The 19,568-nt window shown below is 45.0% G+C and overlaps 1 protein-coding gene across 1 annotated transcript in view; it reads left to right on the forward strand.

Annotated features, from left to right (window-relative positions):
• stpg2 (sperm-tail PG-rich repeat containing 2) overlaps nt 1-18,803 on the forward strand; it is a gene marked incomplete at both ends in the record, with an annotated part of 49,682 nt that extends 30,879 nt beyond the window's left edge. Inside the window, 3 exons of the mRNA XM_079736370.1 lie at nt 5,306-5,471; nt 8,141-8,256; nt 18,642-18,803. Coding sequence (XP_079592496.1) covers nt 5,306-5,471; nt 8,141-8,256; nt 18,642-18,803 — 444 coding nt within the window. The remainder of the gene's footprint in view (nt 1-5,305; nt 5,472-8,140; nt 8,257-18,641) is intronic.
• Between the last annotated feature and the right edge of the window lie 765 nt (nt 18,804-19,568).

Genomic DNA, 19,568 nt, shown 5'->3' on the forward strand with positions numbered 1-19,568 from the left:
CTGACAACCAGCCAGGCGTCAAGCCAGCCGGGGGGACATCGGAGAGAGCTGTGCCCAGCAAGATGTCGACAGTGTGTGGACATTTATTCTACCAAGCCCGCCCCTCATTGTGCAGCGTTATGGAGCCTTCGTCTGCGGGGCCCCAGCTGTGGGTCTATGTGTTTTTAAACGAGGGACTCGTGTTGCCAAGTTTTTCCAAAAAGACGTCGGGAAGATGGATGAAATGCAGAGTCGTTTTCTAAGCGGGTGGATGTTAACTGTGGGAAAAGCCATTGTGGTGTGGATGGAAGCTCACAGGCAAGAGGCTGAAAAAGCCCTGGTTTGTAAGGAGGTTGTAACCTGATCTATGTTTGATGTGTAGGGGTTGCCCTTCAGTGTATGGCTATGCAGCCCCTCTGTACAAAGGTTATACACAAAGCAATGTCGTCCACATGAAATTGGTAATGTAAAATATTCAACGTTTCCGAGGTGTTGAAAATTAAAATAAATCAACATATTAGTCTAGTGGTTTCGCTGTTCAACTCCCCAATGTTGTGGATTTCAACCCGAGGTCGGTAGCTATTCCTGGACAGGAGGGCGAACCCCTACCTGCTCTTTAAAAAGTCATGAAATGAAGAGGTTTAAGGACCTATACGACCAGGTGACAAGTAGGGATAAAACGGATAACACCATAAAATAATTAGAAGGCAATCGGGACACAAGCAATATGTGCTTGAAAAGAGGAAAATATGAACAAAAATGAAATTATTTTCGACCAATGAGACAGAATATTTCTTATTTTTCCAGAGGAAAAAAAACATATACAGATAAAAGTCGATGGCAGTCATGCCGGGCTGCCGGTCTGCGTTACGGAACCAGTAAGCTGCTACCTATAAAACATGAATGGTGTCTGAACGAGGACCATATGCTCGAAGGTCTCTGGTCCTGTCCCTCCACATTAAGGCTCCATCTTGCCAGGCTTAGCTTCCTCGCTAAAAACATCAGACAGATGGCCAGAGAGCTCTGTGATGACTCACCAGGTGTGATAACGACTTCCAACCAACCGGCGATGATTGCTTATACCATTCTGAATGACCTAAAATAAAAATGGTGCGTGTTAAAAATGCAACGCACAGTTGTCATTCACACACATTTCGTTTTTGGGCGTTAAAACTTACGCTTGGAGGTAAATTCTAACTTTTTTGCTTGGCGGGGATGAAACGTGTTGAGGCTTTCATTTAGCTTTTACGACCACTGTTTACCACTGCATTAAGATCTCCTTTAGTTCTGGTGATGATTGTCATTGCCATTTACTTTAAAATGAAACACTTTCTAAACTACTAATGTAGTTTTGCATTGCTACAAAAATGGCAATTGCAGATCTAAATGTGTTCAAAGCACTTTTGATCACTATCTTCTGCAATAGTTGAAAGCGTGTCCTTTATATTAAGCTCTTTGGAGAATTTATTGGCATTCAACACCTGGATTGAATTCCCAATGCCAGTTTTTCTTTTTCATTCCCTGAGGTGTGTTCTTGCTCTGCCAGACGTCTGTGTATATCCTGGCCTAGAAGAAGGACACAGTATTTCCTTTTGTCACACAATTGAGGCAGCACAGATGCAAGCACGACTAGAAACAGAGAAGTGTGGAATGTATGAAAACATGCCAATAAGATTTTATTGACAAGCACTGAAGGTGTACAGTTAGTAACAGTTAAAAAAATAAGGGACAGGATAGTGTGTTTGATACCCAGTCGAAAGGTCCTTGGTTTTATCCCCAATGTCCCTTCCTATATGCAGACTTCGTATATCTTATCCCTACCTGAGCCTTAATGATTTAATAGTACAGTGATCAATAAAAAACTGACTTGTATTTTGTGATTTACATGTACTGCTCGTTGTTCTGGTGGTCTTTACGATGACAGTACTTCCGATTTCTATTTCATGCTGAAGCAAACACTAAGAAAACTATTTTTTTTCTTTTCAGTAGTCAAAAATGTAGCAATATCTATATAATATTAAGGAGATTTGAACAGACATGGCCCACAGATATAGTATGTATACCACGGTCGTTCTATTATTATTTTGTGTGTACGTTTCATACATATAAATAGATAAATATCCTCCTATGAGAAATAGCTTTCTGCTCTGCATGGAAAAAAATAAAGGTATTGAGCACAATGAGAGGATGAGGTATGATATAGTGAACACACACACACACACACACACACACACACACACACACACACACACACACACACACACACACACACGCACAAATGCACACACACACACAGAGAAGGGGGCGCCATTAGTCACAACTGTCACCATACTTTGAAGCATGATTCTTAGCACTGCCACAGTGGGATTTACAGAACCTGTCTTTAGTCAGTAGCAAAATGACGCCGTCGCTTGACAATCTGTCTCGTCTCATCAAGAGCTTTCGTTTATATTTGTATACAAATGGCGTCCATTATTCATGATATGGGTAATGCTTTAATCTATTATGTCATTTTTGTTGTTTTGTTTTCTTCGACTACTAATGATCTGGCCAAATAGTTTGAGAAGCAGTGAAGTCCATTACAGAAAGCAGAACAATGCACCATCATTGGGGTTGAAGAGGAAGTGTGTTCCATAGCGGGCATTCACACACGTTATGATATACTGAGCATTCAAGCATTTAGCATCGTAACAGTTATGTATTTCAAGTCTTTATTGCAACAGTAGTTGACTCTCTGTCTATCTGGGTTCCTGTGTCAACTAGGTTCAGGCACAGGCTCAGTTTCTGCTGTTGTTGCACCTGCACAAAAAGCCACGGATAATCATCTTAATTACACCAGAATTGTGTGTGTTCATGAATTAGCATTTTGACTGTGATTATTTGCATTTCTCAATCCGAGCAGCAAATGGTTGTTATGACCAAAAATTCTTTTTAGCAAAGAAGTGTAGTACTACATGCCTTTGATAATGTTCTTCAGAGTAATATATTTTGAAAGAGACAGAGAGACAGAAAGAGAATGTGGTATTGAAGTGAAGGGAGTATCTTCTTTCCACATAATGTCTATAGTCCTGATATTGAAAGTGATACTGCTGATAATATATCATACTTGTCATAGTTAATGATACTTCTGATGTCATGGTCTCCCCTACATTGTAAGTCATGCCACTTCACATACCTATTCAATTCAATTCAATTCTAGTCATCACTCTGTCACTCTGTCAGCTCACACCTGCACAGCTCAGGAGCTGTGTGTGTAAGGAGTGTGTGCGAATGTCTGTTGAAACTGGCTGCTTTGTGTGTGTGTGTGTGTGTGTGTGTGTGTGTGTGTGTGTGTGTGCATGCGCGCAAACAGTTTGTGTTCAGTTTTTTGTTTTTTTTTGCGTTTGTGTGTGTATGTGAGTGTGCGTGCACTCCTGTGCAGGCCTGCTTGAGGAACGTCTCCATTATGTTTGTGCATCTGCAACCAGGTGTGGGTTCTTCGCTCGTCTGTGCACGTGCGGCGTCCTGGGCGGGCCTCGCTAAACGCCAGCACGGTGTAATTAAAGCCAATCTGAGTGCTGTCAACGGGTGACGGCCTACCCCTGTGCCGCAACGCTTCCTCTGCCTTTAACTGTAATTAGGGCCAACAGGGAGCCGTGACAGGTGTACGACGCAGGCGTGTGTTTGAGCACGCATGTCAGAAAGGCTGCTGAGTACTGAAGAGGAAGGAAGAAGAAGTTATATGAGCGATATGTGTACCCACGAGCGAACGGTGAAACAAGGCTGAATATGTGGTTTATTTTTTGTGGTGAAACACAAAATTATTATTTTATTCTTCCGTTGAAGGTGCAGTAGGTAAAATTCAAAAGTTGTAAAGAGAGAACAAAGAAGAGCCCAAACCAACCCCAAAAACGCACTCTCCCTCTCTGCTCTCTCCCTCCCTATGTTTCTCGGCCATTAAGAAGTATTTTAAGTTCACTCACCTGTGATGACAGGTAGATTCTCAAAATCCATATCGTAGTGGACTCCCTGATTGGTCCGAATCGAGCTGGGAGCGGTCATACATCTATATCGAGTCATGCAGACTAGTAGCCGCAGTCAACCCTAAATCTGCGTAGTCTCACAGAGCATTTAACGCACTAATTGCTATCGGAAGTTACATCAAATACCAGCTCTTGAATCGAACCTACAGCACCTTTAAACACACCTCCCATTCATACTTTGCACGAATCCATTTTGCAGGTTTCATTCTTTGTGTGTGTGTGTGTGTGTGTGTGTGTGTGTGTGTGGGCTTTTGTGCCACTCTTCTCCCCCTGTGTTTTCCTCTGCTATCCTCCCACTGCGTTTCTAATGGAAGCGTTGATGGGCCTGCGCTGATTAAAGACTGACGGTAGAGATGACAGTGTGGGGCTGGCATGACAGCTCCACTATGTGTAGGACAAATGAATCCTGTCGCTATATTCAACCGCGGCCATCAATTATTCAAAGTTGCCGCGACAAGACACATTTCCAGTAATTCGGATCTGGCTACGGCCGTGTACTGCACAGCTTCCCTGCCAGCGGTGGCCATGTTTCTTCGTCTTCTTCGTTCTCAAGTGAACTTCCCTTTTGCATATTTTATCTGTGACCTCCGATCACTGCATGACTTTGCCTTTTATGGGGCTTGTTCTTTTTTGTTATTGACTTGGATAACAGAAACGATAGGATAATAGATTTTTATTTCATTTTTTGTGTGTGATCCATGTTTGAAAAACATTTGGAAATTATATGAAAACCACAAAGAGAGACACCCTGTCCTCAAGCTGGTGTGTTTGTGTCTGTGTCTGTCTGTGTTTATGTGCGTGTGTCTGATGTATGTATATATATTAGGAATGGCAAGCTACTAAAATATGTAACCGCCCGGCGGTCCAACATACAGCCGACAGCACTGTTATAAAGGCTAGGTTTCAAGAAACCCTTGCTTCCGATATAACTATCTCGACATGCAAGTACTGTGGCTGTCAGCGTTTGGCTACGTAACGCTCTGGTTATGCCGCTTAGAGACATAATTATATTGGAAATCACTCTCGCTCATCTTCCATTAAAAGCAGCGGAGCCGGCAGTTTGTTTCACATAAAGCAGAAGGAATTAGCGGGGAGCAGCCTTATCCTATGAGGTTAAAGACACTTCAATAGTTTCAAGTACTATGGGGATGTGTGAATAATGACAAGGATAAAACGACTCTTATGCGTGCAAACCTAAAATATAAAACACACAGACGCATTTATATCTATATATATGCATATAATATATAAGTTTGGTGGAATCACATCAGATTAACATCACTTCTCATCTCCAATCTCCTCAGGACACCCCGCCACCAAACAGCTATGACATCGTAGCGTTCGACAAAAGCTTTGGCCACGCCTCCTTGGCTGAACCCCGAACCAAGGGAGCCAAGAGATTCCAGGGTGGCTTCCTGTCCAGAGAGCCACGTGTCTCCTCCTTTCTGCAGTCTGACCCCAATCTACCAGGTATGTCATTTGAGACAAAAAAATTATTAACTGTTTTTTTTTTACCATGCATTAGTCCAGATACACGATAATACCAGCCCATCTGTTTGTGTTTGTTTTGACAGCAGTGTTGTTTTGCACACATACACGTTTTTCTCTTTTCATTTCTTCGACATTTCCCATAATAGTAATAATATAAAAACACAAGGCACATAGGAAGATTCAGGTTTTTAATATAATGGGTCCTAATGGATGGCGATGCGATTTGGGCTAATGTGCCTTTTCTGATATGTTCACATTCAAAGCCGCAGACAACATGACAAATAAATAACTTTCCCTTTTAGAAGTTAAGCCCCATATACTTTTATTTACTTGACACTTTACAAATGTTTTTGTCGTCCTTTTTAACCAAATGCTGGCAGACCGACGACTTCTTTGGGATCAATTAATTTGGAGCGGAGTAAATGTTCAGTAAGCTACGACTAGCAGTCTTCCTTAAGTTGGGCGAGTACAAAAGTCTTGATAACCAGGATGTTTGAACCTCCTGTCTTTCAAGTCATATAGTCTATCGAACCATATGTTTATTAAAACAGAAACTACAGAGCTTTCATTATTGTATTTATTCAGAATTCATTTTATTTCTACCACAATCTATCCTATCGCTCGAAAATAAAAACAAATAAAATCAGTCTGCATTTGTCCGCCCTGCCGTCCTTAAGAAGCGCTTCTTTCCTCAGGGATCACCAGCGATTATCCATCCATGAGAATTAAGGCCATCAAGTCCATATACTATCGACCAGCCAATCGACCGACCGACCACGACTTGACAGCCGTAGTGCATGCACACATCGTTTATCGTTCGCATAGCCATGATGAATGCGTCCAAAAAAAGCCCCTCAAAAGCTATGGCTGGTTATGCCCATTCAGGTTAGCCTAATAACCCCGCGACCCCCGACAGCACCCACTCATAAGCCCCCCACTGGACCCCCCTCCTGCCCAGTATTTAACTCTGTGACACTCTCGTTGCAAAAATGTTGTTTCAAAATTGATAGATTCATGACTTATTTGGATAATTTATGACAGGGCTGCCGTTGCATCGAGGGACTCTCAGCCCCGTGAGACCCCTCAAAACGTTTAACCAGGAACTCATTTGCATATAAATAGATTTGAACCGGTTGCAAAAATGTGTGTTCCTGACGTCCACATCCAGATATCACACAGCACGCACGCGCACGCACACATGAACATACATGGGACATTAGATAACACACTCACACACGGCCATCGCTCTGCCAGTTATTGAATTTGCATTTATAAATAGGCCTATATGGACATTATCATTATCTTCCTCATTGTGTCCCCCCCCCCCCCAATGCGATTGCATTTCTGATGTCCTAATGGACAATGTATTTAACTATCCAAGCTTTCAACTCTCCCTGCACACACACACACACACACCAGACACACTCACGCGCGCAGATGGCCCCGTAGAATGACAATTTTAGTAATAGTGTCTGTGACATTAAGCATAGGCCCCGGGTAAAATAAATTTGTGTGCATTTGTGTCCGACTCGCCTGTCGTCCATCGGTCTGTCTGCGTTTGTGTGTGTCTAATTTCACCCCGGGTTTCCGTCGATCCTAAACGGATTGCTGCTAGCTGTGGGGTCAGACAGGCACACGCTGAGCGGCTGAATGTTTAACCTTTTACCTGCTGACGTGGGGGGTTTAGCTGTTTTTTCTCTATCACTTAAATCGAATGTCCGATGGTAATCCCTTCCCCCCGACCCTCCCCTACCTCCTCCATTGTCCTCACCATAATGCAGTTATAAGCCTGTCGAGATACTTAAAAGTTTCTGTATGTGCAGAACCGAAGAAAATCCAAGTTTTTCAAAGTTATTTAATAGTTCCATTTCGTTCCTCGGTGCAGATTTAGCTCTCGTATTAAACGACTTATGGGAACCCCCTGGGGCTTAACGTATTCTTTTCTTTCTATTTTTTTAATGCCATTAAATGCAAATGTCACCTCTTTGAATGAACATGACTTCATGCAAACCGCTGTTGTGCGAGCATGCTGATGGGTGAATGCGTTGTTGTGTCTGTGAGCACACAAGGCTTGTGTGTGTGTGAGTGTGAAAGTGTGTGTGTGTGTGTGTGTGTGTGTGTGTGTGTGTGTGTGTGTGTGTGTGTGTGTGTGTGTGTGTGTGTGTGTGTGTGTGTGTGTGGTAAAATTGTATTACATTAATTGGATCTGTGTTTGTTTGTTGATGTCTTTTTCAAGATGCCCTACGATGCCTCGTGTATTGGATTATTTTTCCTGGCCGTAAAATATCCATAACCCTATCTATGTGACTGCTATGCATTGATGCTATCCAGTAACAGACCTAGAATATTAAACATATATAGGACCTCTAAGCTCTGTTTGTGGAAAATATGTTGACTACTCTACACCTGTGTGACCTGTGTGTCCAATTTGTGCATCTGCTCACGATAAATTCACGTGCCTGTGTTTGTAAAAGAATACTCCTAAAGGCAGTATTCTGTGTGTGGGTTGTTGTTGTGTGTTATCTTGTTTATCGATGTCTGTGTGTGTGCGTGAAATAGGCATTTTGACTACTAACTATAGTTGTTATACAGGGCATTACAGGTTTGTGTGTGTGTGTGTGTGTGTGTGTGTGTGTGTGTGTGTCCAGGACCCGGCCAGTATAGCCCGGTCACAAAGACGTCTCCACAGCAGACTCTGTTTGTATGCAGAGAGGATCGATTCAAAGTCCCGAGGAACTCCAACCCCGGCCCGGGCACTTATCAGGTAAACACACAAAGGTCTTAGATAAGTATCTGGATTGTAGAACCCTCACTGAATCTGGATTGTATCTGGATCGAAAAAACAAATCTGTTTACATGAAAGGCTCGACATGCTCAGAATACCGTCACCCTGTTTTACACATCGTGGGGAGTTTGCGAGAGATCCTCGCTTGATACACGCAGGCAGACAAACAAGGTGTCCACGGATCCTTAAAAAGTATTAAATTTAATAATCAACATCAAGTGCTGAAATTTTCGGAACATTTCAAAGTATCTTTTATTGTGCTTAAACATTCCATAGACAGGAAATGATGCAGCTTTACAAAGACTAGAATTGTCAGAATGAAGAGGTCCATATTTGTTTGAGGGGAACTGTTATTACAAAGAGGTCGGATACTCGTGGAAACCAGCCGTGCAAATATACTCCAGTATAACAAAGTTAGTTATAATTAAATTCAAGCTATTAATTAATCAAGTTGGTTATCAATTAAATCGTCCGATCATGGTGAAGTGTAAACTCACCGAGCGGTGGGTAGACGACCCAATGTTTTTGTGCTGGCTCATCAAGGTCGTTTGATGGAAGGCGCGCTGCAAGCTGTGAAAGAAAAATTTCATGCCTGGAACGCTGGGGGTCAAGGCTGTCGAATGACACACGCAGTCCGCAAAACATGTCTCAATTGCCAAAAATATCTGCCTGCAAAATCGTAGCACATTTCTGTACGGGCTCCCGCCACCACCTCAACCACCAACAACACCGGCAACAGCATCAGCATCAGCTGAAACTTCAGATCTCCGGGCTACGTTAGGATCAACAGCGACGTTGCTAGCAGAGGTGCTCACAACGATCACAGTCATACACCACCAATGAATGGAGTAGGGGAGATGCTTTCTTTTATCCGAAGCGACTTACAGTCAATTGAAATAAAGGCAATTAAAGGGCTAAGAATCCTCAAGCAGACCTAAAGGTAGGCTGCTGACACGGGGGATCAAACCCAGTAACTTTTGACTGGGTTGGCCCGTTAACAGCTGGACCTGCACATTTGATACCGGTCCGATAGTCAAGTTCTCTCAAGGTAACTGGGCTTCAAGTCAATGGGCCACGGAACTGCAACTTCAATGTAAGTAGTATGTTAAATAAAAGTAAATTATCTAACTTAGAGAGAAAACTATATTATATAGTCTATATTGTGAAAAGACAGTTATATTATTAACATTTTCTTGTTGATCATTATTGTTAAAGTTGCAATATGTTTTAGATTGAGCCCCTCCCAATTAGAAGTCGGGAGACTTTCAGAACAAAAAAACCCTCATTAATGGACTACTTCAACTCGGCTGGCTGGGTCGAGTGGGTGGGAGGGGTTCTGAGAGTCTCCTTGAAGATTCTTGTAAATAAAGAGCGAGTAATGGGTTGGCTGGCATTTAACATTTGTAGAATATACCTGTTATAGGATGTGATTTCCTTTAACATTATTGAAATCACTATCGATCAGCATTGACTACAGATATGTCGAAGCTATGTAAAGCAATGGTTGTAATGATACACATTGCTTCTTTGAGTTGTGATGCTTCATACATTATTCTCATTTCATCTTCAGGAATGTGCGAAGCGGCTGGAAATGAGACAGATCCTGGCCAATGTTAGCCTGGTCCTACCAGACTCTCGTACTTCATTTCATTTGTGCAGAGAGTCTGGAACTACTCAATTGACAAACGACAACTAACTTGAAGGCGGGTGTCTATTGAAGTTTAAAAGTATTGGATCTGCCCAGTGCCACTCTGGATCTGCCATAACCAATCGCTAACGTTTTGCCGGGAATCAAGTTGCGTGCAGGCTGTAAACAAACCAAACACTGTGCGTGAAGATGTCCGTCAATGAGAGCTGACTTTAGCGTCATTGATCACAGCCACTCCCTCTGTTTGATGATTTGGCGCAGAAAATTTGGACGGAGAAAACCCACTAACATACCGCAGACCCAGACCTAGTACTGAAGGGAAATTCAAATTGAGCGGAAGAGGGGGTGTTGATCATAGTGGGAAGCTGTGGCCAGCACACTGCACAATGCTGGTAAAGTTGGCGTTGCTATCTGGCAGCTGGAGAAGGTGCTCAGAGTCTTGCACATTGTCCTTCACGATACGCCAGTCAGGAGGGAGGATTCCACTGCGGGAGAAAGTCCACCATTCCCCTTCCCTTCTGTGGCTGTTGCTGAGGGGGCTGCTTGGAGGTGTGGCCATCTTTGATGGCAGTCCGCACGAGAAGCTACTGGCACAAGAACAGCATCCTTCGACATCCGCAACGCAGCTCTGCATGACCTCCTCATTATGGTTAGACTCCAATTCTACATGGTCTTCACCGGGAGCGTCAGGCCTTACTGAACCAGACACCAAACAGAGGAGCCAGTGATCCTATTCCTCGCCTCAGATTTGGCAGAGTTGATGAAGGTAATGATAGCCTTGTGATAGTATTTTAACATTTTATAGACAATTTAGTTTCTGCTCTTGGCATCCTTGATTCCAATTTAGATCTGAGTATCTAAGTGAAGAAATATATAGCAGTGTTTGTAAAATTGGGTCCAATATGTATGTGACCGGGATAATATTTTATATTTTAATATTGTTCATATTTGACATCTGCTTTGAGGATGCTGAATTTTTTTTGTCAAGAGGGATGTGTTCCACAGCCTCACACAGCTGCAGCTGGTGAGACCGACGAGAAGAATTAGGTCGACCCAAAGGAGATGAAAATAGCCCTGAATGCAGAATCAAGGTACTATATCATTTTCTTATTCGCCGGATGGAGGCGGCACATGGTGTGATAGGTCATTCACTACTTTTCCCATTATCACTCTGTCATGGACTCCAGCAGAAGTAGAAAGATGGGAGGCTCTCAGTCCTTGAGTTTAGGAAAGAGGGCAAAACAGGGCTGTCGAAGATCATACAGAAAGTACAGGAGCAATCACCTCTGAGGTACGCCACAGAGAGACGGGTTGCCCGTTTGGAACCCAAGACCATGTACACACACAGAGACTGGTGCCAGGGGAGGAAGTCTAGTCTGGTTGCAGAGGTGTCTGCACGATCAGCATTTGAGGAGGTGTTTCTGCTGGTAGGCGGGAATAGAGCACTCGGCGGTTCTGTACGTCACACACACACACGCACACACGCACTACACACATGCGCACGCACCCACACTTCACATGCGCACACACTTCACGCACGCACGCACGCACACAGAGTCACTCACTCACTCACACACTCACTCACGCACGCACTCACTCACTCACTCACTCACTCACTCACTCACTCACTCACTCACTCACTCACACACACACTCACTCACTCACTCACTCACTCACTCACTCACTCACTCACTCACGCACGCACTCACTCACTCACTCACTCACTCACACATCCTCTGTCATTCTCACACAATACTCTTCACACACCCACACCGACCCTCTGTCATTCTCACACACTACTCTTCACACACACAAACACACACACCCTCTGTCATTCTCACACAATACTCTCCACACAACACACAGTCCACTCCTGAACCTCTGGCTATAGCTTGTCCTTCTCAGCCCAGGCTCTCTGCAGTCCTTCTTCCCCTGTCCCACGGGCAAGCGGCTGCTGAGCGGGGCTTCTCGATCAATAGGGAGGGCAGATCTGTAACATGTAGGAGGTAACAGCCAACGCTCAGCGCCTCAAATGGGACGATTTCACAGTCTGGGGGCGGGTCCTCGCGGTTCCTTTGGCCGAGGAGATGCTGGCATCTGCCACGTCAGCTGGGTCGAGCTACCAGCCGCACTCAGAAGAGGACTGGATGAGAAAGCCGGTACGGGAACGACGAAGATATGCATCAGAGGAGGATATAGTAGTAGAGCAGGGAAGGAGCACGGCAACTCTGCTCGCGGTCACAAACAGCCTGAACCAAGACGCAGGCCGGCTTGCTGAGCAGGCAGAAGGAAGTCTGGCGCCCTTAATGGCCCAGCTCATCACTAAATCAAATAGCCTGAGGACGAGCTACAGAGAAAAACATGGCGGAACTCAAAACACGTGGGGAAGAAGACGACAGAACTAGGATACTCCAAATGCGTATAAGCATCATGTCCAGTTACCCTGATTGGGTTTATATTTAACATTTGTCAATAAACATGTTTTCCTGAAACCTAGGATTTGGAGGATTTTTGTGATTGTGAAATTGGTATTCAATTTATAGCATTAAAGAGGAATTAAATATGATTGCCCCATCCAGGGTTGGAATGGTTATTGATGTAGAAACCGGGTTGTAAGAGTTTACAATGCTTTGGAAAATGTTGCGGATGAGGTTGAATAAAAAAGTTCCACAGGGTAGGCATCACAGAATTGTTCAAAAGAAAAGTAGGCACAGCACGGCGCCAATTCAGAGAATATAGCATATGATTTCCTGTTAATGTGTAAAGTTCAGGTGCGCAAAGCCACACCAACGGCGTACATGCGTAAGCATATATATTCATACTTCATACCTGGGATGTCTTTTGTTCTTTTCACAACGTAACATGGCTAAATCACTAGCTGAACTGTCGGTTAGCTCTTTCGCGCTCTGACCTCGACTCTCCTGCCCGTGCGCGTGTGACACGAGCAGACGTGTGTCTGCGCGTGTCACTGCGTGCCTCTTCCAAGTGCGCGTTGTGACAATTTCAATCTGTTTTTCATAGGACATATAGCCGGAGACAGTTAGGGCTGCCTGTAAACGCCTGTGATGGATGGGCGAGATCCGCTGCGGTGCGCGGACCCCGCTGAGTACGCCCGCTAAACACTGAAGGCAAATCACAGCCCGTGATTTACGAGCCTGGAACACACTTCCTGGTTCCACGCGTTCATCAGGGGGGTAATTTTATCACCGGAGCCAGCGAGTTCCTCTGCTTTCGTCTCTCCTCTACCCGGCCTCTCTCCTGTTTTCTTGCCTGCTGCCTCTCCTCTTCTCTGCTCATCTTTTCCTCCCTCCATCCTCTTCTCCTTTTTTTTTCTCTCCCCTCCTCTCCTATCCCTCACCTCTTGTCTCCTTTCCCCTCTTCCCTCTCCTTCCTCTCTCCTATCCCTCACCTCCCTTCTCCTTTCCTCTTCTTTCTCTCTCCTATCCCTCACGTCTCATTTCCTTTCCTCTCCCTCCTCGCCTTGACTCTTTCTTGCCTTACTCCCCCCTCCCTCCCTCTCCCTTCCTCTCCCACGCCTTCCTGTCCTCCCTCTCCTCTGCCCTCTTATTTGCTTTATCCGTTAGTCCCTCCCTATTTATTTATCTCACTCAGCAATTGCTCTCTCTGTCTCTCCCTTTCCTATATGTCATGCGGCTCTATCCACACCCTCTCACTCCTCCCTCCTTTTATGTCTGTGTTTATTTGGCACTTTTGTAGTTTCTTTTTATTCCCCTCTTGTCTCTTTTATAAATCCCTTCTTCTGACGACGTGCTTTTGTTGTCGGTGGTTGAGGAAATGGTGGCGCTGATAGAATCTAAGATGACACAAGGTGTGTGTGTGTGTGTGTGTGTGTGTGTGTTTTTCAGTCTGTGTGTGCCAGACGTCTGTCTGGCACACACAGACTGAACCAAGAAGTAAATCCCAGGTTATTTCTTATACATCTCTTTCCCATCCTGTCTGTTGATCTCTTCTTTCGTTTTTTTTTCCTTCTGTCATTCTTTCTTTCGTACCTCATCTGCCAATGTATTTGCAAAGATGAGACACGCTGTTGAGTATCTCCTTTGGTTACTTTCACAAACGTTAATGTTCCTGTCCCCTTCCCTCTGCGGTCTCCTCTCCCTCCTTCTGTTACTTTATTACTCTTCTCTCCTCTCGTCACTTCTTCATCTTCATCCCTCTTTTCGTCCTGCTTCTGCACAATTTTCCCCTCCTGTGAGAGATTATGGCTGAACGAATGGACCAAGGTTAAAATAAAGGAAGAGGAGGTAAGGAAGTGGGGTTGGAATGAATCAGGCGATGTTGAAAGGCTGCAAATAGGCACCAGCCACCCATAATCACAGCTCTTTAAGCATTAGCCTGTGTGAACGCCCATGTGGGCACTGTGTGTGTGTGTGTGTGTGTGTGTGTCCCCTTGTGTGTGTGCCCATTGTATCTGAACATAAAGCTATCCACTTGAGAAACATAAGTCCACAGCGAGGGCTCATTGAGATTGGCCATGATACGCATCCGCCAGCAGACAGAGCCGGAAAACCAGGCTCCATTACCCCTCTCTCGCACACTCCACCGTCTTCACTGGTTGGCCCTCATTTAGTTTGAGAGCCTAAGTACGATTATTAGGGAGAGAGAGAGAGAGGTAGAGAGAGAGAGAGAGAGAGAGGTAGAGAGAGAGAGAGGTAGAGAGAGAGAGAGGTAGAGAGAGAGGTAGAGAGAGGTAGAGGTAGAGAGAGGTAGAGGTAGAGAGAGAGAGGTAGAGAGAGAGAGAGAGGTAGAGAGAGGTAGAGAGAGGTAGAGGTAGAGAGAGGTAGAGGTAGAGAGAGGTAGAGGTAGAGAGAGGTAGAGAGAGAGAGAGAGAGGTAGAGAGAGAGGTAGAGAGAGAGGTAGAGAGAGAGAGAGGTAGAGAGAGAGAGAGAGAGCAGAGATATATGAAGAGAAAACAGGGAGCGATAGATGGAGGTAGAGAGAGACAGAGGTGGATAACAGGAGAGAGGGAGAACAGGGGGAGAGAGGATGGGGAGGTAAGAGGGAGGAGGAGCAGATAGTTGGATTGAGTAAACGGGGACAGAGGTACACGTCTATGTGGGGTGGGATGACGCATTGTTCAATAGAGACAGTCATTCAAATAATGAACCACAGGAGAGAGAGAGAGAGAGAGAGAGAGAGAGAGAGAGAGAGAGAGAGAGAGAGAGAGAGAGAGAGAGAGAGAGAGAGAGAGAGAGAGAGAGAGAGAGAGAGAGAGAGAGAGAGTCATGATGAGGTCATATATCAGAGAAGAAGGCAGAGAGAGAGAGAGGGGGCTTGCCTGAGAGGGAGAATGCTGGCGATGGGAGACAGAGGCCTATTGCTAATCATGAGAAACCATTGCACTGTAACGTATGCAAACTGAGGAAGGTGCTTCCATAGCTCACCTGTGACGAGCTGTGATGAGCCGCGCTCATCCACCTCCCGAGGCCACGCAGCGCGCACTGATCGCGTCCAATCCTCCCCACCTCCGCCTGTCCTACAGCAGCTCGCCTCCAGTCTCCGTTCCTCCATGCAGTGTCTGTGTGCGCATGTGTACGTGCATGCGCCTGTCTGTGTATGTGTGTGCAAGCACACCGACCTTCTACTTTGCACACGTGTTCCGCAAGGCTCCCATCAACACCATCAGCACCTCCGCGGCTGGCGAAACATCCCATAATCTCCTCCCTTCATTGCCATGCTGGCGGGGCCATCAGATCCAAGAGGCCCCTACCCTCACCCCACCCTAACCCCTACTACCAACCCCCCCTCTACCCCAACCTCCGGGGCCACCCCAGGGTGCCCTGCCGGTGAACCCCGGGCCCTCTCTTCCCGTCCCGATCGATGCGGAGACGTGGAGGGCGGAGGCCGTGTAGCTAAATCCTTGCGCCGCGTCGCCCGCATACTGATGGACGGAGGGATGCAGAGAGGTGCACGCACGTGAGCGCACGGGCGTGTGCGTGTTGACAGAGGCACACGGGGACACACACACACGCAAAGGGACACATACACACATGCACGCATACTCTCACTGTGGGCACACGCACGCATGCACGCACGCATACTCTCACAGAGGTGGTGTCTCGATGGTGCATCCGTGCATTGGAGTGCACATGTATTCTATTGTATCTATTATCTTTGTAAGAGGGAGTGAGTGTAAGTATCTGTGTGTGTGTGTGTGTGTGTGTGTGTGTGTGTGTGCGTGTGTGTGTGTGTGTGTGTGTGTGTGTGTGTGAGTAAGGTTCTTTGATAACTTGTGAGAGCTGAGTATTCCCTGGCTGTTGTGGAGCAGGTGTGAAGAGAGAAGGTGACACACAGAGACACTTATCTGAGAGAGACTTATCTCTCTCTCTCTCTCTCTCTCTCTCTCTCTCTCTCTCGTTTGCTCCTGAGATTCGCCCTGATCTCTCTGTCTCTCTCCTGAGACACGCCCTGATCTCTCTCTCTCCTGAGGATCGCCCTGATCTCTCTCACTACACTCTGCCTTGTTCTCACACCCCAACATACACAGGAAAATGCACTAACAATGTGTGTGTGTGTTCTCTGTGTATGCCTGCGTTTGACAGATTATCAGGGTACCGCATTTTTCTGTGAGTGTGTGTCTGTGCCGTTATTGTTTTTCTATAAATCACTATTCTTCCCTCGCTCCCATATCTTCCCTGGCTTTGTTTTTGTTGTTCTTATAGGATATGCTACCTGCCCACATCTCTCTGCTCTCTCTCTCGTCACTCTCTATCCTCTCCCTCTTTCCCTCTCTTCCCTCTCCCTTCCCTCTCTGTTCCTTTCTCTCTTTCTCTTTCCCTCCCTCTCTCTGTTCTAGCAATCTCCCGCTCTCTCTGTCTTCCCTCTCTCTTCTTCCCTTCTCTCTCTGTCTCTCTGTCTCTGTCTCGGTCTCTCTCTTGTCTCTCTGTGTCTCTGTCTCTCTCTCTTGTCTCTCTCTCTCTCTCTCTCTCTCTCTCTCTCTCTCTGTGTGTGTTCTCTCTCTTTCCTCTCTGTGCTCTCTCTCTGTGTTCTCTCTCTGTTCTCTCTCTTTCCTCTCTCCCTCCCTTTTTGTTCTGTCTCTATATCCCTCTCTTTCCCTCCGCCTTCTTCCCTCTCCTATCTCCCTAGCGTTCACTCTTCTCTCTATTCGGTCTGTACACACTCCCATCCCTGCGCCAGCACTATCTGTGAAAGACAAATGACAAATTTGATCAAGCCGTCACCTCTATCTTCACGGTGCCCGCCACCAATATTAATGCACAACAAAATACATGCCCCTGCCGTAACAGATGATATGATGTCATGTCCTTCATCACACCAGTGCTGCTGTGTGGTGCAAGGTGATAGGTTTCTATTACAATTTTAAAGGCTGAATGTGATGACACACATTTTGCGTGTGTGTATGTGTGTGTGTATGTGTGTATGTGTGTGTGTGTTTGTGCGTGTGTGTCTGTGTGTGTGTGTGTGTGTGTGTGTGTGTGTGTGGGGGGGGGGGGGGGTGGCTTAGCCTGGTGGCTTAGAATTTTCTCTGTTTCTTTCCCACGGGACTTCTGTGAGTTTTTCCTCTCTCTGTTTCAAGGCTGAGGATTTGACTGTTAACCTGCGAAGCCTTTTAGTACTGAAGCTGTGGTGCAGATGTGAAGATGAACTTGAGTTGACCTCTTGACTTTCTGTTTACCTGCATTTCTTTTTTTTGCTTTGAAGTCGCTATCAGCCACTATAGAGAAAGACCCCTTCTAGAGGGCTTAGCCAATGAGCTGTCCCCAATTATGAGGGATTGCCTTCAGATGTGAGGAGGAAAAGGAGGAAATACACAAAAAGTTTGGGGAACAGCAGCCATCAGGCATTTACAGATCCATGTGCGAACATCTAACATTGTATGTATTCATTCCTATTCGTTCAAAAGACTGTTTGTTTGTTTTACAAAAGGAAGGTGTGGTGTGTAGCTGTATATACCTAGCTAGCCTACCTGCCACACTCGCCTGCTCTCGAAAAATCGGACTGATCTGAAGAGCATCCTTAACTCAACATAACACAAAAATAAACACTCCACAAACAACAATGACATATAATTGTACCCTTGTAGAATAGAAGACGTCAAAGGAAAACAAAAACATTTTGAAAAAAAAAAAAAAGTTTTGCTCACAAGTCCTTCTTGAACTGACAGTATGCAAGCAAAATACTGTCAGTTCTGTTTAGGGCTTGTTCATCGTGACGTTACATCTCAATGGCCACCTCCGTTTTGGATAGGAGCATTGTTTAGCAATTCATTTTTAATTGAATTGTCATTATGGAGAGAATTTGTATTTTAAATTGCCAGAGCGTTTCTGTATCAAAACAGAGACATTGCAAAGCAATGTTTTGATCAGCCTACGTTGCAGTATATTTATGTTTATTTAGGATTTGGCTTACGGATATTTAAATTTACTTAGGATTTTACATTAGTAACTCTGCCAGAGTCCAGAGTATGGCAAACAAAAACTCCCGTGATCCATTCTGATATGCAGAAAACGTAATATCCCCCAAAAATAATTACAATAAAGAATTTAAATAATACACAAAATGATTTGTATAAACAAATGTAACCAGTAAACACCAAATGCTGTGTCAATACATTATATTTATTTTGCATAAGTTACTCGGTATAAAACACGTGGAACTGAAAGTCCTCTGCTGTCGTCTGGCTCTCCTCGCCCTCCTCCTCCTCTTCCTCCTCCTCCTCCTCGTCTTCCTCCAGCTGAGTCCGGCCGTCATGGATACGGTCCTGAAGGGCACCTTCAATGTCACGCTCCACAACCCTCTGGGCCCCCGCTGGCTCACCGCTGACTCTGCTGGCCCCGTGCCGGGCCCCAGGACCGACCTGCGTGACCTGCGACCACACGCTGACGTCTCCATCTAGAGCCAAACACACACTTACTTACTTTTATAAGCAGCGATGTCAAAGTTCAAAGCTTCAAAAGAAGTTCAGACGTTTACCAAATGGACCGTCTGAGTCCAAGGGGAAAGTATTCATTATTTATATAGACATTTCTGTCTTTCGATACATGTTTAGTTTATAATGAGCACAGTCAATTATTGAGATGAGGTGAATGTGTTGTTAATTGATTGGATTAATTGGATCTGGCTGATCCCAGTTTTAAGCGAAGAGAAAAAATTAAACATGTATTAAACACCTGATTATGTTCATGACAGCATTAAAAAAGTACACTGTATCTTGTGTGTTGATTCAAACTAGGAATGAATCCCCTTGATTCAAGGTGAAAGGCAATCTCTTGTAAATTGCTTTTTTACTGAGGCTTGGTTATTAGTTATTTTTTATTGGCAATGTTAGAAAATAATCAGTAAAGTACTACAACATGAGCGCTTTCTTTGCTTTATTTTGTCTTTCATCAGAGATTACAATCGGGAGGAATTCCCCAGCCACAGCTCTGTGAATGTCAGAGATGAAATACGGGGAACAGAATGAATTCTGCTGCACTAAAGTTGTTGTTTCAGCACATCCCCACATGGGCTTTTATTTCTTGGCGTTAATGAACCCATTATGTTTTCATTTGGACCTGACAAATGTTTCTTTTGAGCATCATTCTCTCAAACGATCGTTTGGATTTTGTGTTTGGATTATGCACTTATCTGGACGAGGAAGCCTGCCATCATAGTAATAACG

The sequence above is a fragment of the Pollachius pollachius genome (assembly GCF_949987615.1).
Source record: "Pollachius pollachius genome assembly, chromosome: 1".
In the NCBI taxonomy this organism is placed as follows: domain Eukaryota; kingdom Metazoa; phylum Chordata; class Actinopteri; order Gadiformes; family Gadidae; genus Pollachius; species Pollachius pollachius.